This window comes from Fundulus heteroclitus, chromosome 7 (assembly GCF_011125445.2).
Source record: "Fundulus heteroclitus isolate FHET01 chromosome 7, MU-UCD_Fhet_4.1, whole genome shotgun sequence".
Classification (NCBI taxonomy): Eukaryota; Metazoa; Chordata; class Actinopteri; order Cyprinodontiformes; family Fundulidae; genus Fundulus; species Fundulus heteroclitus.
Genome location: NC_046367.1, coordinates 20,398,444 through 20,419,467, shown reverse-complemented (window position 1 = coordinate 20,419,467; position 21,024 = coordinate 20,398,444). Strand labels below are relative to the sequence as shown.

General features: G+C 38.3%; 2 protein-coding genes across 4 annotated transcripts in view; one reads left to right on the top strand and one right to left on the bottom strand.

The window, feature by feature from the left end:
* st6gal2a (ST6 beta-galactosamide alpha-2,6-sialyltranferase 2a) overlaps positions 1-17,026 on the top strand; it is a 76,637-nt gene extending 59,611 nt beyond the window's left edge. For both annotated transcript variants that reach the window (XM_036139137.1, XM_036139138.1), the window contains exons 6-7: positions 5,899-6,073; positions 14,807-17,026. In XM_036139137.1, the coding sequence (XP_035995030.1) occupies positions 5,899-6,073; positions 14,807-15,054 (423 nt within the window). In that variant the 3' untranslated portion in view covers positions 15,055-17,026. The remainder of the gene's footprint in view (positions 1-5,898; positions 6,074-14,806) is intronic.
* The window catches only part of tmtops2b (teleost multiple tissue opsin 2b), a 54,535-nt gene continuing 45,305 nt past the window's right edge, over positions 11,795-21,024 (bottom strand). For both annotated transcript variants that reach the window (XM_012864355.3, XM_012864356.3), the window contains exon 4: positions 11,795-12,072. In XM_012864355.3, the coding sequence (XP_012719809.2) occupies positions 11,920-12,072 (153 nt within the window). In that variant the 3' untranslated portion in view covers positions 11,795-11,919. The remainder of the gene's footprint in view (positions 12,073-21,024) is intronic.

The window sequence follows — 21,024 nt, the reverse complement described above, 5'->3', positions numbered from 1 at the left end:
TTACTCTTCAGCATGATGTTAGATTTAAAAGAAATCAAGCACATTGGTAATTAACTTTTCCCATTTCACCCTGATGGTGCTGAAACAGAAGGAAAGGATTTCACTCTTTGTGCTTTTTTTTTTGTCTCAATACAATGATCACATCAAACAATGGCATGAAATTACCAAATATATATTTTTCTATACTAGCAAATGTTTTTTATATATAAGACAAACCTGGAACAAAGTTAAATAAAAACTAATTAGTTTACCTAAATTCAAGCAGCGTTCAGTGTCATTCTGGGGCTTCACCGTGAAATGATGTGAAACACAACGATACTTGAAGCGACACAACAGGGCAGGGGGAGAGGCAACGTTTTGGAGACTGATGAGATTTCTGTAAAGGGCATGATGCTTCACGAGCCCTCCAACCCTCTCCTCCACTGCTTTGCCTCCAGCGCTGTTCTGAAAGTGTGAAGTGACAATAATTAAGCTCTGAACTTCTAAAATCAAGAATGGTACTTCAGTGTAGTTTCCGGCACCTTGAAATGCCATCCAGTCGGTTTTGCTGTGTCGAGTTCCTGCTCTTTTTAAACGTATTAAGACTTTATTTGTGTCCCTGAGTCTTCACAATCTATTGAGCTCAAGTTTCATGGTCAAGTCATTGTGAAAGTCTGCTTCATTTTTCAATTAAAGTTTCTTTTGCATCTTTGCAGCCTCTCAGTTACGACGGTTTGCTTTTATTTCAAGGACATCAGATTAGTGCAGCGGGATAAACGCCTATTGAGTACTTGTCATGTAATTTAAAATCACATATAATTTTCTTATGTCTCCTGTTGGAAACTTTTCACTCCTGTTTTCAACCTCTTGGATTTTTTCATTGAATTTTTAATTGTTTGAAATCAAAGTAAAGAAAGTATTTAGACATGTTTTATGTAGGGTTTCAACATTTGCACACACTTTGTTTCCCAGAGTGGAAATTCACATATTCAGTAATAATGAAACACGAACAATAAATATGTAGTATTAAGAAGCATCTATAATAGTTATAAAACGCACATTGCAAGTGTATGTTTTTGCAATCTAAAGACTAAAGTTCTTTAGTTTATATCTTTGCTCAGATGAAGGTTTTTAGGCAGCTTTGTCGTCATTAAATTATAGATGGTAACATTTTGTGTCAATACACAAGAACATTAGTTAATATCAGTGTAACAGCATGTGCTCATACCCTGGATTAGGGGTTATACTTCTGTAAAGATTCGATACAACAGGGAAAAACAACTAACGCTTAATGCTGCTTCTCTTCTTTAAGCCTTCCATAAACAGAGATGGACAAACAATCCGTCCTTTGTGTGAGGAGCCTCTGGGTTGCAAACTACACTCAGGCAGGATCTTTCTGCTGGTAACCTCGCTTTAAAATGCAAAAAAAAAGAGAAAAGACTCTTCTGATTTTAACTAAGGTTTGCTATTCCGGCCTCATCCCAAACAGAGGTATTTTAACTCCAAACCAAAATAAAATATGTCAGTCAGTGGGTTGCTAAATGAGATTCAAATATATGCTATTTGCAATGTATCACAAAGCTGAACAGGTTCTCCCAAAGTTAAAAAAAAAAATGATAAAAATAAAATGTAAATAAAATACATGACATGTTTTATTTAAGTTTATACTATATTGTCTCTTTACATACAGTGTATGCTTTTTTTGCGTGTAGGTCTTCCATTGAAAATAAAGCAGATCCATTAATCAGATGTGAGATGTCTGTAACTGTTGCCTGCTGGGTTGTTTTATTTAAAACAAGGAACTGGAGGCTCAGATGTGCACACAGTGAATGGCAGAGAACCTTAAAACCAGAAAACCTAAAACCTGTCGCTCAGCTAATTATGAAGGTCTGTGGACCGCAGGTCAACTGTTTAGGGTTTGATTGCATTTATTCCCTTTTTTTCCCCCATCTTCAATAACTTGAAAGTAAATGGCAACTAGTTTTCCACAATTGCGCTTAAAAGTATTTGACCGCAGAATTTGGGATATTTTTTTGCCTTTCTTTCAATAAACAATGTGCTGGAGTAGGGCCGGACGATAATTGAAGAACAATATATATATTGATCGATGGACATGTGATGCGATTGAAAAAAAAGTTCAATAGAAGAATAGTTTTTATGTTGGTTAAGTACTACAGTCGCTACATCCTCCCAACCAATCACAAACACAGGCCCAGGGACACTCTGTCACCAAGCGCCGCCCCCTTCAAAGAGTTCAGAGAACACGTTTTTGTTTTTTTTTGAAAAAAACTTGCAGTTTTGGTAAAAAGTTGGTTGAATAAAGGGTTGTGTGTTAATTCATTGTTCTTTATCTAAAAATATGTAATAAACCAACAGCATACAATGGCCAGGGCTGCACTTAAAATACATGTTTTGAATTTTCTGCTAATCATCAATATCGATCAATATGATTTCTGTTTTATTGATGTTTTTCTATATCGTCCAGCCCTATGCTCACGAACCCTTTTTATGCTTCGGAAGAAACCAGACTTCATTAAAACCTTCATTAAAATATAAAATTTTTAACTAAGTGTTGAGCAGTGTTGAGAAAGTGTTGAGAAAGTAAAATTAAGATTTGTTTTATTTTTATTGCTTAAAAAAAGTTCTGTGGCCCTCTAGTACTTTCTACTTGCCAGTATGGGGTTGGGTGGAAAAAGGTTTGGAGCATAGAATGAATGAATGAATAAATGAATAATCCTAATAAATCTATAAATCAGACCATTTTCTCTTAAATATTTAGTTTGATCTGTCTTTTATTCAGAAATAATTTTGTAGGGGACATGCCAAAGCTATGTACCTTCATAGCTTTGGCCTGTCTTTGAGAACATCTTCTTTTATTTTACTATGAACATTTTATTTTCATTACAGTTACATTTTCATACTCTCAAAAAAATACCAAAAATAGTTATCCTAATAATAATTATCTAACGTTTTTATTAAACTGAAAAATAAAAGTGATTATTTGCAATTGGCAGGTCAGAGCTTCACAAAACCCGTGATGGATGCATCGCTGCTTTTTAACTCTAAATACTCTATTTTAAAAAGCCCTGTGGGTAATGTTAGTGTCTGATCCAATTAAAGCCTCACCTGGACTCTGATGGTACTTAACCCAACAAAAAGACTCGTGGTGATGTTCGCTGAATTATGTATTCTCTGTATTCCTTGTTGACTTAATGGAACTGGACTGTTTAAGACAAATAGACACACCTCTTGTATTAAAACAATATAAAAAGGTAACAATATTATTTAGTTGTTTTGCCTTAATAAATAAGTAAGTCAATTTCTAATTGCCTTTGACCTATCTGTTTCTCATGTTAAAATTAGTTACTGCATTGGTTCACAAACATCACCTCCCCTCTGGGATGCTCGTGCTGAACATATCTGTAATCTGTCTAATGGTCAAATTGGTTATTATGCATCCATGCATTAATTGCTCTAAGCTGATCCAGAGCAACTCCTTTAAAAATGCTGTTGTGTATTTACTCCATATTTCTTTTTTTTATATTTTAGTCTATAACATCTAGGATAGATGCTAAGTAATACGTTTACACAAGCCTTACTCTGGGGTAGTTTGCTAATTTGTTCTTCACTCATTCCTCATGAAGCAAGCTGATGAATTTTTACACTTGAAATTCTGTTTTAAGTCTGTCTTTTTCAGCCGTTGTACATTATTAATCTCCGAGGCTAACAACCAAAGCTGTGCATGAATAAAACATTACCAACTAACTCTGGGTGAATAGATAAACAAGCACCGGATGCAGTGCAGAGCCAAATGTGACACAAGCAGGTCGAAATGTGTCCAATAAGGTGAGGTGGCCAGTGAGGGGACACACCTGCAGATAAAAATTAAAATTCGCAACCTCATGTTGTTTTGGCTCTGGTGGAAATGCGTCTGGTCCATCAGGGCTGAAGATAAAGCTGAAGTGCCAGTTCATCTTCAAGATAAAAGAAAAGTGCTCTCTTGAACCGTTGGAAATCGTTTGGTTGTTATATCTTCTACATCTGTCTCATTGCTCTTTTTATTCTCCTCAAAAGCAGTAGACAAGTTATTTGGCTATATGACAATCATTTCCTGAAACACAATTACTGAAAACACAGGGAAAATAATTTTGACGTTTTGGATGAACTCCCCCTGGTACCATGTAATATTTTTAAGATGTAACAATATAAGAAATGTAATATCTTCAATTATGTACAAATTCTTCAGTAAAATACTATCACAGATTTGTTCAAATTGGTTGAAAAAATATTTTAAAGCATGCATTATCTATACAAATACAATAAAGTGGTATTGCATGCTAAAAGTGCAGTGTGTAACATTAGTTACACACTGCACTTTTTAATGCACTTTAATTGCATTATTATTATTATTATTATTATTATTATTATTATTATTATTATTATTATTATTATTATTATTATTATCTGATAATAAATTGTATTTAATTAATTAAACCCTTTGGTAATATTAACTGTATAAATTAGACTGTAATAGTAAACGTAAATAAATGAATGATCTGTAATAATCTGAATAATAAAATAATAAAGTTTAATGGAAAAATTTGCAAAGCTAATACATAAATGTTTTAGTGATATAAGTGTCTCTGAAAAACACAGTCTAAAACCAGACATTTGTTCAAAATGACATTTTCTATTAGAATTTACTTCGAGGGAGCCCAATGGTAACTGAGTATTAAATAAATAGGTACTCGTCTAATTTCTGTCTGCAGTCTATTACTCATGACGTGCACAGCATTCATTTATTGTTTTTACAAGCAGTGAACTACAATTTTGACACGTGCCCCTAATTAAATGGTTTCCCAAACAAATTACAGTCTGCAGCCCAAACACACAATGCACCCAGAGACTATTAGATGTTTTAATTTCTTTTAAATGTTCTTATGGCTCTTATTGTGAAGGGTTGAAAGAAACTTTTGTCTCAGTATTGACATTGTGGGAAATCGAGATGCTCATCTAACACAACCTGGGATGCTCAAGAGACGGGGGTGTCTAAAGTGCGGCTCGGAGACCCTTCGAAAGAATACGGTGTGATCTTGTTACCAAAAATCCAAACAACAAACATCTAGATGAATAAAAAACTTTTCTTTTTGTTTTTTTTTTTTTGTTTCAGATTTGCAATAAAAAAGTCTAATTATATTAAGCAAATTGAATATTTAGTTTATTGACAGTTTTGGCCTCAGGGACAAAAAGTTTGGACACCTGCCCTAGGAAGGCCTTCATGTGCTTAAAAACAACTTCTTCCAAATTCCAGGTCACTTAATTAATTAGACCTTTGGTGTAAGCTTGTTGTAGATGCTCATCTAACCGCTTCGCGCACAAAGTCTTGTGTTTCAGCATCATGGCAAGTAGAAGCAGACGCCACTTTTATAAGGGTAGTCCAAGAAATCTGATAATTATTGAGTTAAATCAGCTAATCATTTGGCAGCTAATGACTGCTAGCGTTAGAGGACTTTTTTTTGGCTTTCCTTCTGCGTGCACGGAGTACAAAGACCTTTTTTATAAACGAGTGTCTGTACAATTATAAAGTCCAAATTACAGCTACATTTAGTACTTTGTGTGCGCTCCATGGTGGTTCAAATAACCCTGCTTTAATTTAACAGCTTTCTGCTTTCATCTGCTTGAAGCATCTGAGATGATGCGTTTCAAGGACTCTAAAGAAAATGGAATTTTAAATGTTGTGGCAGTCAAGTATGGGTTGTGTTATAATTTTCTTTCTTTAAATGGTAATACCATGTGCAAACTTTTACTATGGTAAATATTAAAACCTGTAACCGTGTTATCTCTAAATATCTGAAATAACAGTACTTAATTCTTTGACTTATCTATGTAATTGAGCTGTTTTTGTGTTTCTCTTGTCAGTGGTATGCCAGTCCGGACTACAACCTGTTTGGTCCGTACGTAGATCACCGTAAGGCCCATCCTGACCAGCCTTTCTACATCCTTCACCCGAGCTACGTGTGGCGACTGTGGGATGTGATTCAGAGCAACACTCAGGAGAACATCCAGCCAAATCCCCCCTCGTCTGGCTTCATAGGCGAGTACACACACGTAAAGCTAAAGACGGGTGAAGCGCCTTCTAACCATTCCTGCTGTCGCCTTTGTGCTCCTTAACCTGTTGAAGCTTGGGCAGACACACACATCTATCTATCTATCTATCTATCTATCTATCTATCTATCTATCTATCTATCTATCTATCTATCTATCTATCTATCTATCTATCTATCTATCTATCTATCTATCTATCTAATATGTATATACATATATAAACATCGAAAAAATAATTTCTTCTCGTCCTTTTGAACTATTTCTTCCTCAAATTTAACAAAGCAAGCAGAATTTACATATATTTATCAGATTTGTATTTATTTATTGTCGGTCAAAAAACTTTAATTACAAAAGGAAACACTATAAGAAAAACTTACTAGAACTGGTAATTAACCTAATTAAGATTAATTTGGATAGTTAATAAAACAAATATTTTCTTTTTCTTGGATCATATTCATATGAGATAACTTGCATGTATAGGAGGCATGCACTAAACTGCCGAAAGTATTACTCCAGTTGCCTTTGCTGTCTTGCACAAGAACTCGCTAATCCATGTCTTTATGGACTCTTAAACTCCTGCATCCAGTGCTTTGCATTGCTCTTGGTGGTGTAAGGCTTGGATGCCGCAGCTCGGCCATAGAACCTCATTCCATGAAGCTCTCTAATCACATTTTTTGAGCTACTCTAAGATATCCCTGAATTGGGCTTTGTGTGACCTACCACTGTATGGATGTTTTGCCATTATTCCTAAACTTTGTTATAACATCACTGTGGCCCTGAGCTCCTGAGAGCAACCCATTCTTCCTCAGATGCTTGTAGAAACAGTCTGCAAGCCTATGTGTTGGGTTTTATACACCTTTAGCCCCAGAAATAACTGTAAAACCTGACCTGAATTATTTGGAGGGGTAAGCAATTATTTTGGACTATTAGTTTACATAACTGGACTAGATTACATAAGAGGCATTCAGACAATGCATTTTAAACATGCCACCTGCCATCTTGGTCACAAAAGCTCTCGTATTTTGAAGCTTCCAGGATGCAATCAAGGATGTTAGAGGAAAGCAGTTCTTGTATATTTGTGCATTCTTGTTCAATAGTCTAGATTTAAAATGGATGTTGGTGTGTTGTTCGCTCTAATTTGGTGCAAACCCAAGCATGTATCAAAGATCCTAAATCAACGTTTAAACTGAGGGGTCTTGAGAAATGCTGATTACTTCCTGTTTTCAAACAAAACAAACTATATGAAAACTAACTGCTGCTTGCATTTTTATCAGTTTGTGGTATAGCAGTTTTAGGGTGCAGTGTGTCTGGTATTCTGGTTTCCAGAAACAAAGTATTTGATGTTTTTCGGCTCTTCTAGCTTCATTACGAAGTTCAACTAAGAGGTGTGTCTGTTGGCACTGCAGGGAACTTTTTTAAAAGAAAAAGCATGAACAACTAAATAGAATAACACTGGAAGGAGCTTCCTTGTGCATGCTGAGTGATGCATCAGTCCGCACTGCATCACTCAGCGTGAAACAACCCCGTCTTTACAAAAGCCCTAACAGTATTTGTTTCTTTTAGACTGCCTTCTAAAGGTTTTGCTCTGTTAGTCACTACTGGGTTGCTGTGTTCAAAGTGGTTGGGTCTTCATTCTACAGGAGACATTTGTGAACAGGGTCACGATGCCCCTTATGTAGGAAGCTTGTTCTCCCTCCTTAATCGTTCTTTAGAGTGTTGCATCACAGCCTGAGATATTTTAAACTCCCCCACAGATTCACATTTAGCTCCTCATTTAGTCTTAGTGTATTTCACCGTGGAGCATTGCAGCTTTCCTCGCATGCCTGCTTGTCAGTAGAGTATGTTTTTTCTTAAAGCAGTTAACCACATAACAAAACTTAACTGATTGTTTGCAAATCTGTTGAAAACAATAATGGCAATTAATCACATTTCTAATCCGCCTAATACAGTAATTTATTTATTTAGTTAAGTCATCAATAAAACATTTTTTTTTTTATTTGTACTTTTTACACTTAAAAATCTGTGAAATAAAAAAAATTAGATGGGCTATGCTCGATGAGATCAACAACGTCGTGGCATGGAGGCGATGAGCCTGTGGTTTTCCTGAGGTGTTCAGGTGGCTTAGATTGGTTTGATAGCAGCATTCAGGTCATTTGTTGGGTCTGGTGTCCCTCATCTTCCTCTTGACAATACTCCATAGATTCTCTAGGGGGTTCAGCTCAGAACAGTTTGCTGGCCAACCAAGCACAGTAACACCATGGCGTCTGGTAGCTTTTAGTACCTTTGGCAGTGTGGGCAGGTGCCAAGTCATGCTGGAAAATGAAATGAGCATCTTCAAACGACTTGTCAGCAGAGGAAAGCATGGAGTGGTCTAAATTTTCCTGCTAGATGCCAGCATTGAATGTCAAATTCAAAGCAGTAGATGGCATGGTACCCCAAACCATCACTGACTGTGGAAACTCCACACTGGACTTTAAACATCAGGGATTCTGTCTCTCCTCCCTTCCTTCAGACTCTGGGACCTTAATTTCCAAAATGAATTTAGAAACGTTACTTTCATCTGCAAAGAGGGCTTTGGACCTTTGGGCAACAGCCCAGTTCTCCGACATTCGTTCTAGATATTTGTGGTCCATGATTCATCTGTGATTAGTGGCTTTTGATGCACTTTAGCCTCAGTTCACTTGTTGCGAATCTCCCCCAAAATCCTTGAATGGATTTTGCTGATGCCCTTTTTCTTACCACACTTTTTCCTTTTACTAAACTTTCTTTGCATATTCTTGAATACAGCACTGTAAACAACCAGCTTCTATAGCAATTAACCCTTTGAGGCTTACTCTTCTTGTGTAAGGTCTCAATGACTATTATCTAGACATATGTCCAGTCAGCAGTTTTCCACATGTCAGTGTGGGCCATAATATGTCCATTTCTACATAAAAATATATTTTTATGTATACATTTTTATTCAAAATTTCTTGAGACACAGATTTTGGGTTTTCATTGTCTGTGAGCCATAATCCTGCAGGGCTTGGCGCATATCGATGCTCCGTGTGGGCTGCCCTTCTCAAAAACTCGCCTATGTAACTTGGCTCTGAATGGGTCATGTGACCTAGAGCGCTGTTTTACGGCAGTCTGAGCTCCCCTCAAACATGAGAGCTAACCCTGCATGCTTCTACTTTTCTCCTCCTCGAGTCAAAGTTTTTCATAACCATGGTTATTATTACACATTACATTATATATAATTCACAAACCTGCATGTCAGCTCTTCTCCTTTGTTGAAATCCCTGCAGCCTTTTACAAGGGATGATTAAGCTTGTTGTCTGCCCCGTACTTCTCTTCCACAGCTCATGGAGCTCCCTCTCCCTCTCCCCCTGACTCTGCCTCATCCTCTCCCTCCCCATTGCAATGGAAGACTTTGAGCATAATCTAAAGGGGCTAATGTGACTTTGTCTTTACAAGTAATGCCATGTCTTCTCCATCTGCTGGTCCAAAGTGCTCTGCTATCAGATTCCAAAACACGGAGAGAGACTGTTTGATTTTGCGACAGTGCAGCGTTGCCATTGGCCTCCTGCGGCGCTAAACCTGAAAGCTACAAGTCTAGTGCCCCCTAGTGGCTAAAAGTAACACTGTCTTGTTTTAATTACAGCAAGTCGTCCTGGTCCTGACGTAGCAAAGCACCCAGGAAGATTAAACACTACTTCATATTTCCTCAATTTGTAGCTAGTCTCTCCTTCTGGTTTGCTGTAGTCCTAAAGCCTTGGAAACTGTTGAGTGCATGTTTGTTTATGTGAGAATAGATCACAAAACTACTTCTCTCTGTTGAGAATTTATTGAGAACTCAAGGTTTGGTGGGACTCTCTCTCTGTTTAACTCACTGCACACACCAAGGCGCACACAGTACCCTAGAGACAGAGCCACAGTCATTTATTGCACACATGTTTTATACAATGGATGACATAAAACAAAATTAGAATAATTGGTTGCAAAAAAAAAAAAAAAAATGGTAGGGGGCTAGTCTGTAGGCTAGACTTCAGAACCTCGTTCATGAGGATGAAGGCTCACTCTGATCTCTTCTTCACAGTAATCTTGATCCCTGTTGCTCAGACCATCTTGTTATTGTTTTTCAGATGGTTTGAGGCTCACAGCCTGCATCACAGTAAGCTCCTATCAATGTGTGCCAGAATCTTCTCTCACACAATACAGCTGGCTGCTGTTTTAGCCTCTCAACAACACATTTTCACCCTAATAAAATGGCTTTGGAAGTCTTTCCAGATTGATAGACATCGCTGGCGTCTGCTTCAGTCCGGGCCACAGTGCGTTACCTACTTCATGTCGGCAGACAGGTTTCTATTCGAGTCATTCGGCGATTCTACGGGTCCGATTGGAGCCAGACAAAATTCAACGTAGCTTGTATGGTTTTTCAGATTTATTTCAGGGTCTGGCTAGGAGGTATTGATCTTTCACATGGAGCTGCATTGGTTTCATAACTTTTTTCTCTCAATTAAATCACTTGAAAACTGCTATATGTTTTAGTCAGCTTATCTTTGATATTTAAATAAAAAAAAAAAGTAAAAGCAGAAAAAAGTCTTTTCTCAGCAACTTACATACTATTGTTTGGCTTGACTTTTGTAATTTTACATTTTCTCACAGTGCTCCGCTTCTTTGCAGGCTTCACTGGCTGCCTGTCTGCTGTTGTGCTCACTGTAAGATCCCAGGTTTAGCTCACGTATTCAGGTCCCCGAGGTCCTGTAAACAGGGGCCCCCAGGCTGTGCCATGTACAAGGCCTAAAACAAAAGGTTAAAAACATTTTCAACCGCAGCTAAAATCCATCTTTTTAAAATAGCTTTAATTAATACTATTTCATTGTAATGGATCATACAGCACTTTGTGATTTTGTGTCTAGGAAGGTGGTATTTAAATCTTTTATACACTCTTTTTACTTACAACCACAATCAATGTAAATAACATATTAATTGTAATGAAAACTCTGGATAAAAAATAATCAATTGACATTGGAGTATTTTTATGATTGTCCACCAATAATTCATCAAAAATACTGAGCAATGCTGAGAAAAACAAACTGGTACACATATTTAGGTAGCCTACATGGGTTGAACATGTTTTACTAACAGGTATAAAAAGCAGGTTGGGATGAAATGGTAATGCATAGGTCCAAAATGATGCATGAACTGGTGAAGGCGGAACTGACTCAATGTGAACATTGCAGCAAACATGTAAAGGATTTGTCTTTTTATGTTTTGCTTTTAACACCATCTGCATCCCTAGAAATACATACAGATCCTTTGAATACAGGAAAATGTACAGCAAGATAAGAATATGGAGGGAAAAAGACAAACAAGTACACTTAAAAAAAAAAGTCAGATTCACAGACAAACAAGAGTGTTAACGAAAAATTATTGTTCACGTGCTGTTCGCCACCTTTCTTGGCCTCACCGGGTATAGAAGAAGGAATATTCAGGAGGATGTTGTTTTCTGTCCTAGCAAGCAAATTCTTGGCATTGATGAATTTGGCATGGATTAAAGTTAAAATCGGACGCAGAAAGCCACAACCTCAATCAGTGTAACACGCTCAGGATAAAGGCTGAATGCGTGCCAGACAATATCACCAAGCATCGCCTCCCAGCAGAGACGAAGCAAATCCTTGTAACCCTGGCCTCCGAAATCCTGTGGAAAGTTGTTTTATTTTTTTATTTTTTTTGGAATCTGGGAAACTGTCAACATGGCGTGTTGATGCGGAAGGATTGGGAGCAATGCTGTTTGGGACTGTCGGGCTCGGGTCACGACGTTGAGGGGAGGGTGAACGGTTGGAGTAAGACTAGTTGAGAGCATCTGTGGAGATCTGCGCCACTGTGTTGCTGTAGACTCTGCGGTTCAGAGGGATCACTGTAGTCTTGGAGGGCATTGAAGTGTTGCCGTTTTCCGACGACCAGTGAGAGCAGTGGAACAGAATCAGGAAACACCTGTAGAACTGAGAGGGAGAAGGACAAAAAGGTAAAACTATGCCCTCAACAGAGTTCATCTTTCCTTCAGAGATGAAGGGACCCTTAGTTCTCTGTCAGGGGTATGGTAGTGTTGCTTTTAATTCAATTGTTTGTTCTTGCAGACTATTCTTGGGGAAAACATTGATCTTTTTGCTTATTATTCTTTTGCTCAAGGCAAGGCTTCGTCAGCTTTTCAAATAACAGAATTCAATAGTAAAGCAGAGAACAGGCTTTTTAATGTCCACCGGTTCAATTGAGACAACATTAATTGAAAAAAAGTGAAATCACTCAAAGAAGACATTCAGTGTACATAGTGATTGATATCTCCTCAGGGTCACTTCACGAAGATAAAAGTATTTCTCTGTTCAGATATTCTGGAACTGCTCTTCACAAGAAAGGCAAGAAAATGTGAAAAAAAAGCAACATTACTTTTTTAATAGTACGTCAGATATTTTTTTGTTATCCATATTAGGCCACACGGGTTAATGAGGTGCTATAAAGAAAAGAAAGGGCCAAGCAAATCCATTAATTTCTCACTAAGTAAATTTTTTTATGGGCTTATTGACATTCATTTCCCACCAGAGGTAAATAACAGCACAAGTAATCCAAACATGTAGAATATTAGTTACACAAATAACTTAATAAATTATGGTAAATGTGATAAAGTGTAATGACACTGAGAAAAACTATTGATCACAAACAGAAGCTGTAAGAAGGTATAGAAAGTTTAAAAAAAAAAGACTAAAACCGACCAGTATTTACAGCATTAAATACTGATAGAGATCGTTCATGCTCTCTGTTAGTGCAAATTAGCACCAGCGGTTTTTGAACTCTTTTAAGGCTTTTTATTGCTGAAAAACGTTTTTCTGCACTTCTTAATGTTCAAGTGACCTTCACGGGGGCAGCTACCGGAAAGCGAGAGAAAAAACCAACATAATTTCAGCCATAAGCTAAAATTATAATAAATAGAAATATTCTATAAATGAATAGAAAATCGGTTGGGGGGAAAATCTGAAGACCAGCATGAAAATAAGGGGTCCCCAGAACAAATTTGTGTGTACGACTGGGTCAGATGTACACTTGTGTAATGCATGCGTTTCTCCACTTAGGCAACGTCTGGAAGCTTTGAATAGAAAAAAGACTTTTCTACTAACTAATAAAGAGATTAAAGTAAGCGTGGACTTAGTTCCATTTTTACATGATTCATATACACTTGTAGTGTGTTTGGATTACTGGGGTTGCTACACACATCTGACATGAAATTAACGTTTATAGCCTCTTTGGAAATACATTTCTGGAGCAAAACGTTTGACGTCTTCTATAGCCTCCCTCCCTCTGTATGCTGTGTAACATTTTAGCAGCATGGGATGAGTATTTTGAAGACATGACATACCCAGGGGGGGAAAAAAACTTTCTTCCCCGACTAAACATGCCCACAGGGCGGTTTACTGCGAATGTTCAAACAGGTGGAGAGAAGCAGTGGAGAAGTTGTGGAGCCGTTTAGAGATACGAACACCATAACAATCCCCGGGGACTGAACGATAAACAGAAATCAGCAGGAAAGAGCAGAGCAATGAGGAATGTCAAAACACCTAATATAGATGTATGCTCAAAGCTCTTTGTATTTCCGCCACGTCACAGCAAGTCGACCTCCTGCAGAGCACACTGTGGGGGCCAAACTCACTCTTCATATGTTGTTTCCATTTAAGTCTTCCCCGAAAACACTTTTACTCAAAACACAACAATTATTTAGCACAACAGAAACACGTTTTCCTTGAAACCACATGTTGACTTCATAATTAAGATCAGTTTTTGGCACTTTTTTATCCGTTAAGGATTTCAATGTTTCCAAAGATACATGAGACCTGATCTCTGAGCTGGGGAATGTGTTACCAGCTGCTCAGAAGCGCTGCTGTGTGACCGACAGGTTTAACTTTCCTCATACCTGGAAGCTTCCAGGTCTGGATGAGAGTAATTGTAAGGTTTCACTCGATGCTCTTGGGGACAAAAATAATTAAATCTTGCTTTCTGGTCATCTTTAACTTGTAATATTCAGCTTTTCGAGCCCAATGGTCTGGTTTTAATTTAGTTTTATTCACAGTTTAATCCATATCAGTTTTAATCAAACAAAATTTCTTTTTGATTTTTTTTTTAAACTTAAGGCAAAGAACGTTCCACTTTTTAGAGTCACTTTCACCTAATAAGGAGGGGAAAGATCTGTCCAAGCCAACCTGACCCTATGTGAAAATATAACTACAGTCTAAAAAAGGAGCGGATAAAAAATCTGAATGAGTTAAAAAATTTAAAAAAAAAAAGCAAAGAAAGGTGGTGGTTTTAGAGTGGCCTAGTCCAAGTCCGGACTAAAATTCATTTGACATGCTGATCTTAAACAGACCGATCCGGCTAGAAGTGTAGCTGAAATTAAACAAGTTTCTCCACGGTAATGTAAAATACGTGCTGCGGGTTATTGTAAACACTTGATGATGAGCACCTGATGCACCCAAGGGTGGCACCGCCATTTCGAGTAGGATTTTTTTTTTTTTTTTTTCATACAGCCTTGGTTGGTTAGTTTTTTTTGTCCCATAATAAACAAAATAATCATTTAAAAACTTAATAAAGATTGTTGACAAAAGCTATTTGTAGAAATGTCCACCAGTGACAAGCTGCAAATATTTCAAACTGAAATAATCGACTTTCTCCGTCTTTCTGTCGGCATCGCAGGCATTCTCCTGATGATGGCGCTGTGCGAGCAGACGCACGTGTACGAGTACATTCCCTCCATGAGGCAGTCCGACCTGTGCCATTACCACGAGCGATATTACGACGCCGCCTGCACGCTGGGCGCCTATCACCCCCTCCTCTACGAGAAGAACCTGATCCAGCGCATCAACAGTGGGCCCGAGAGCGACCTCCGGAGGAAGGGACGTGCGACCCTACCGGGCTTCAGCACCGTCGACTGTGACATCTGAAACATGAAAGCTTCTGAGCCCTGAAAATAAAAACGCTTACACTGGCCTTTTTCTGGCTGACCAAGGGAGAGTTGCAATAAAGCCACAGCAGACAAGAAGGCTGAAGCTTACTCGTTTCAAATTAGCCCCAGGAAGAGCATAAGCCATAGCCCTCCAGGGAGGGATTAGGTCGGAGGTTGTCTAAAGACCTTTTCTTCTTTAATAATAGTTTACTTGACCAGAGACTGGAGATAGAAAACAAAAAAAAAAAAAAAAAAACAGCAACTCTGCTTTAGCTGAGCCACGTTAGCTGTGGAGCTGACTAGGGTAGCAACAAATGAGTGTTTTAGATAGAAAGTCGGTTTTTAATAACTCGGTGTGTATCAGTCATGTACAAAACAAACAAAATTTTACAGTACGGGTGGTAATCCACTTAAAGGAAAAGCCACTGTGTATTAACTGACATTTCTTTTGCTATTTTGTTTTAACAATCCAGAGTGGTATCCATAAATAACAAAGAAGAGTCGCTCTGAATGTCCACATACAGCAGCAACACTTGCAAAAGAATGTGCAGTTTTGTTTTTTTTTGTTTTTTTTTTAACCGGATCGTCTGAATATGTACATAAATCTTCCAGCAGAATCAGAAGCGCTTTTACGTCGTCACGAGGGATTTGTTTCTCCCTACTGCTGTCACGTTTGGTCTAAAATCACTGTCCTCTGCACGACGACTGAAAGCTTCCATTCTGATCACAGGTTATGGTTTTATTAGGGTGCACTTGCTTTGTAAAAATGAAAGTAAACGGAGAGGAGGAGCTGGGGGCAAAAATAAAACGGGTGCTGAGAACGGCCATCACCCCGTGCCTGGTGGTCAGCTGAACACTTTCCTCGGGTTGCCTTGTCACTGTTCAGACAAATGCAGTATGCTCTGTGGCAGAACCGCGTTGCCATTCAGCGCTGATTGTGATGCCATGTGGAGCAGCGGATTTTCCTGCGGTCATGTACATCTTAGCTCTGCCTCAGAAATCACCAGCCCCTGAGATTTTATTTCCCCCCACCCCCTCAGTTTACTCCTTATTGAATGTAATTTTACCACTGCCTGTGTTGGCCAAACCTTCGCTGGAGCTCTGCTGTGTTGTCTGCATACGTGCACCACAGGGATGCTGCTTTGGGTAAAGTGCATTCCTCGCAATTAAACATGGGTCGTAGTTCCAACATCAACCACGGCTCAGAACGGAGACTGGGATTTTGGGGGCCAGAATCAAGTCCGGATTTCCTTTGGTCCCGAGTTTAGATTGGTTCATATGTTTACAGTGAGCCGGGGCCACACCTGGAGATGGCTGTACAAGTCAGCGCAGGAATGAAGGTCTCTGAAAGCATTTGGCCTGATACAAGTGTTTTTGATAAATGTGTGCAATCGGTAGTAGTTTTATAAAAAGATGTGAAAATGTTACAGGAATGTTGCGTTGCATGTGAAGAAAAGGACCACTGCAGTAAAGTAGTAGAAAGAAGTTGTTTCTGGGCTGGGTATGTGTCAGTGTGTATCGAGTGTACAATCACACAGCTTTTTAAAAAGGTATTCAGTCTTTATTTTATAAAAATAACAAAAAAGTCCACTGCTAGACTTTACCTATTGCTTTGGTGCCATTTTTCACAGTTTTATACGTGATGTGTTCATGGACATTTTCTGATTTTGTAAATACTATGAGAAACTACACTGATCAGTCACCACTTAAAACCATCCATCTCACGGTGTATAGCTGTATCACCCCATGCCTGAGTGGTCCGACATGACCCACTGGCTGTTAACCATTTGGAGTTTGTGGTTTTAGCATCCCTGTGTTGTGAGACATTGATTCAGTGAAGTGTTCCTCTTTGTAATTCATGCTGAGACCACAAGCTCTTGTTGTTGTTGGTTTAAACCAAAGTAACTTTATACTTTTTAAAAATAAGAGATGCTAACAAAAATTTTAATTACCATTAGCACCACGATGGATTTGAATCAAAACAATAAATAAAAAATACGTGTTTCTGCCTCTAAAGCTCTAGCATTGCCCCACAGCTTTCTGAGATGTAGAGAGGTACCAGTTTAAAACTATGAAACATGACCTACTGTGGGGGTTAATGACCACTTATTGTATTTTGCCATGTGACAACTGTTTAGGCAAATAATCACTGTAGTCGGTGTGTTCAGTAGTAGAAGTAGTAGTCTTTTATAACTACAATAAATATTCACGAGGGCAAGTTCTTCCATCAAAAGTCCTATATTTTGAGTGTTATCTTCACCTTTCCTTCCATCCTTTGGGTTTATAAACTTGTTTTGAGGCGTAAATTAAAGCATTTTCACTCGTAAATGGAAGCCTTTTGGCTAATTTCTCACTACCCCGTCATGCCTACTTTATGTTTTAGGAAGATGTGTCTTGGTTTAATCACCAGGCAAGAAACGCTGCCGCGTTTTTTTAAGCACGTCCAAAATATTTGTCTGCATAGTTTTCAGGACACATAAACCGTGCATTTTTGTCACTGCTGCATATCTGACTCAGGGTGGCGCTTAAATGTCGCTGTAATGACCCAACAACAACATTAACAGTACACTATGCAGACACTCAGTCTGCACTGATGAAGACTGATTCATCTCAGCATGAATGGTTCCAACTGACAACAGCGGCAACTTAATTTCACAATAAGTCAGCTGATAATTATTTGACCACTTGGGGACACTCACAAAATTTGTAAATAGTATGGAAAAAAATAAGTTTAAAGTCACAGGAAAATCAGTTTTTCAATTGAATGGTATGGGATAAATTTCACATTATGCACAGAAAGAGTTGTAGAATGATTCATGGTGGTCTGGTTTTGTACATCACAAAGACTTGTTATTGTGACAGGGGTGTGTAGACTTGAGAGTATCTGTACTTTATTATAAGCTGTGTTAACAGCACCATAACTTGGCTATTGCAGTTTTTATTGATTGCTTTGACGCAGCAGTCAACTCAAAAAACACATTCTTCAAAACAGTTAACGCAGAGGCCTAAACAGTGGCATCAATGGTCAAAATTACATATGTTGTTTGCAAAAGGCTTCAACTCTGCTAAAACATTTAAAATATGGACCAAAAGTACATTTTTCCCTCAAACAACTCAACTTGTACACAAATATTTGAGCCCGTCCAATGACTCATTGCACAAGAGGCAACAAAATACCGCACTCAATGTGAATCAGTGCGGCAATGCTGGTCATTGTAGCCAATGACTGTACGCAGCTTACATGTCAGTGTCATTTGTTGTCAAATTAGCCTTCTTACAAAAAAATGGTTCCAGAATCAGATATGCTGTGATGCAAATTATTTTGATTAGTCAGTCTTTTTTTAAGATTGTGCCTCCAAAGGAAATATTCCAACAGAAAATACTAGGGCTGTCTGTCTCTTCTAGTCTCTTCTCTCTTGATGAATAGGCCACATGGCCTCATCTTCATCACACTCAATATTTTCCCTTGCGATGCACATAGGGAAACATCTTCTTGCATGCCTGATCCATCCTTGACATGCCTCTGCATCTACATCTTGGGCAACAGCAGTCATTGCATTGAGCAAGGGCGTCTGCTCATAGGGGCGGTGATCATATACTTTCCATCTCCATGCACTGAAGAATTCCTCTATAGGAATAGATACAGATATATTTGTATATACTGTACAGCAATATTACCTGTTCTCCAGTTGAAAAGCTCTTACAATGGATGCAACTGTGTTTCTATAGAGAACAGGTTGGACTCTTTGTCCCGCCTCTCTAAGTGAAAGGCCATGATTTACCACATGATCAAATCACAGTTGCCCGAATTTCCTCTGTAACTTGAGCCCTTCCAGCTACACCTCCACCTCGCACACGGACTCCTCTGCCTCGGACTCCTCTTCCCCTGATCAATATACCTCTTACTCTGACTCTCGTCTACCTTGAAACCATCCATGCTTGCAAAGAACAACACACAGCATGGCACCTTTAAGGCCTGTAGACTGATTGCAAATTGCAAAGTTTTGTGAAGAAGTGTCAAACAGGTGCTTCAGTGATTTCATACCGATCAAGAAGTTTCTCAAAGCTTGAAACATATGGTTTATGTTTGGCTACCACAGCTAAAGCAAAGGAGTTTGGACTGATTGAATGACATCTGCGTTAACTTCTTGCGTTAAAAGGGTGGGGAGAATGTGTCAAACCAATGAGAATGGGTTAACCCATTTACAAGAGGTGTCTTTTGCTCTGCTGAGATGGTGATGATGACAACTGAGAGGTTGCCAGTTTATTTAAACAGGTCAAAGCAATCAACAAAAACTGTCATTCATGAATATGTAAGTATAGTCATTAATAAGTATCACAATTTTTCAACCAATGTTTAAAAGAGGGATTTCTCTAACTTGCCTAGTTGCCACTAAAAGTTTAGGCATCTGGAGAATTAACTTTTGTACAGTGATATTTAATGCTTTAATTTCCATCTTGACCCTCATTTGTGGCAGTGTTGGCCTCAGTTAGAAAAAAAACAATCATGCTGAAGTTTTGACGTCACTCTACTCCTTTTTATTAATTTATTTTTAACGGTTTGAGTTGTTTCCAGGCAACATGTGCATTCATGAGTGAGCCAACCTGACGTCTATCATTCCATCGTCGAGCCCTCACTCGGATGAGGGCACTGATGGGAATGTATTTGGCCTTCACAGAAATTTGGTCGATTTGCAATTTTAGGCAAACTTCTTTCCAGCTACTGGAACCTAATGATTGTCAGGAGAATTTCACAATAAATAATCAGGCAATTTCCTTCCCCTGTCTGTGTTTTTCGGTTTATTGTTGTGGCTGATCAGCGTGCAATAATGTGTAGTAGACGAAGCATATGATGAAGAATAATTCAGTGAATTACTTAGACAATACAAGAAGAAAAACCTTCATCACATTGATGCAAAATTATGTAACCATGAATGCGTTCACCACAATGAGAATATTAAAAAGAAGTTGATGCATACTATTTGAGCTGTCTCTCTCTCTCTCTCTAGAAATTAGGCATGGACTGAGAACAATGTATACCAAGGTCTTAAAAAGTTAGATTCAATGATTTGAAACTGATTTTACGTCATACCAGCTTTCCTTTTTAATGACATGCCAGACAGTTAACCAGCTAACATTAGTTTAGATTTTGCAAAATGTAATACAGTTCTCCACAATAATCAGCTAGAAATCCTAACTCAAGTTATTGGGTATTCATTCTCTATTTTAACTTTATTCAATGTGTGACAGTTAAAGTAACTATAAATTTAATATGTAATATTTCAGGTGCAATATTCGATACGTGATGTTAGCAGCAGTGGGACAACTTGTCGCTTTTCTGTTTTTTGGCAACAGGAATTAGGTCATCTTGCTTATGAGAAACCGTGATATTTTTACTCTAGTTTTCATACTATAAGAATCTACCTAATAAGGCCCACACCTAATATAAATGGTATTCCCGGTTCTCTCAGATTCTGGTGGTACCGATGAGAAGCACAAGAGTGTCTGTTGACACCTTTTTTTTTTTTTTTTAAATAAAAAAAGATACCCAGTCCTTGTCAGTTTTAAGAACCCCGGTAATGGGACTTGTAACGAGACTAAAAAAAATGTTTGAAGAAGGTTTTTTGCAGGCTGCAGGTTTTCAGCTTTTGCTGCAGGGGTGTTAAAGTTGTGATTGTAGCACACTGAACGTGCAAAAAGCCCTGAACATATTGTACATTTGTACTTTCCATTGCACAGAGCATGCAAAAGTCGGGATTAGGGCCGAGTCTTAAACCGTGTGTGCTGTGTTGTGCTGCAAATCATTGTCATTAATGTTGTAGGAGTCGGCTGTGCTTTAAGGGTTTTCTTTGTTTTGATTCAAATAGTTTTGTATCCTTATTTTAATGCATGCTCGTGGATCATGTTGAGTGGTGGCGTAGCGTTCAGCTGTTCCCTGATGCCAACATCCTTTTTTGCTTTTCGATAT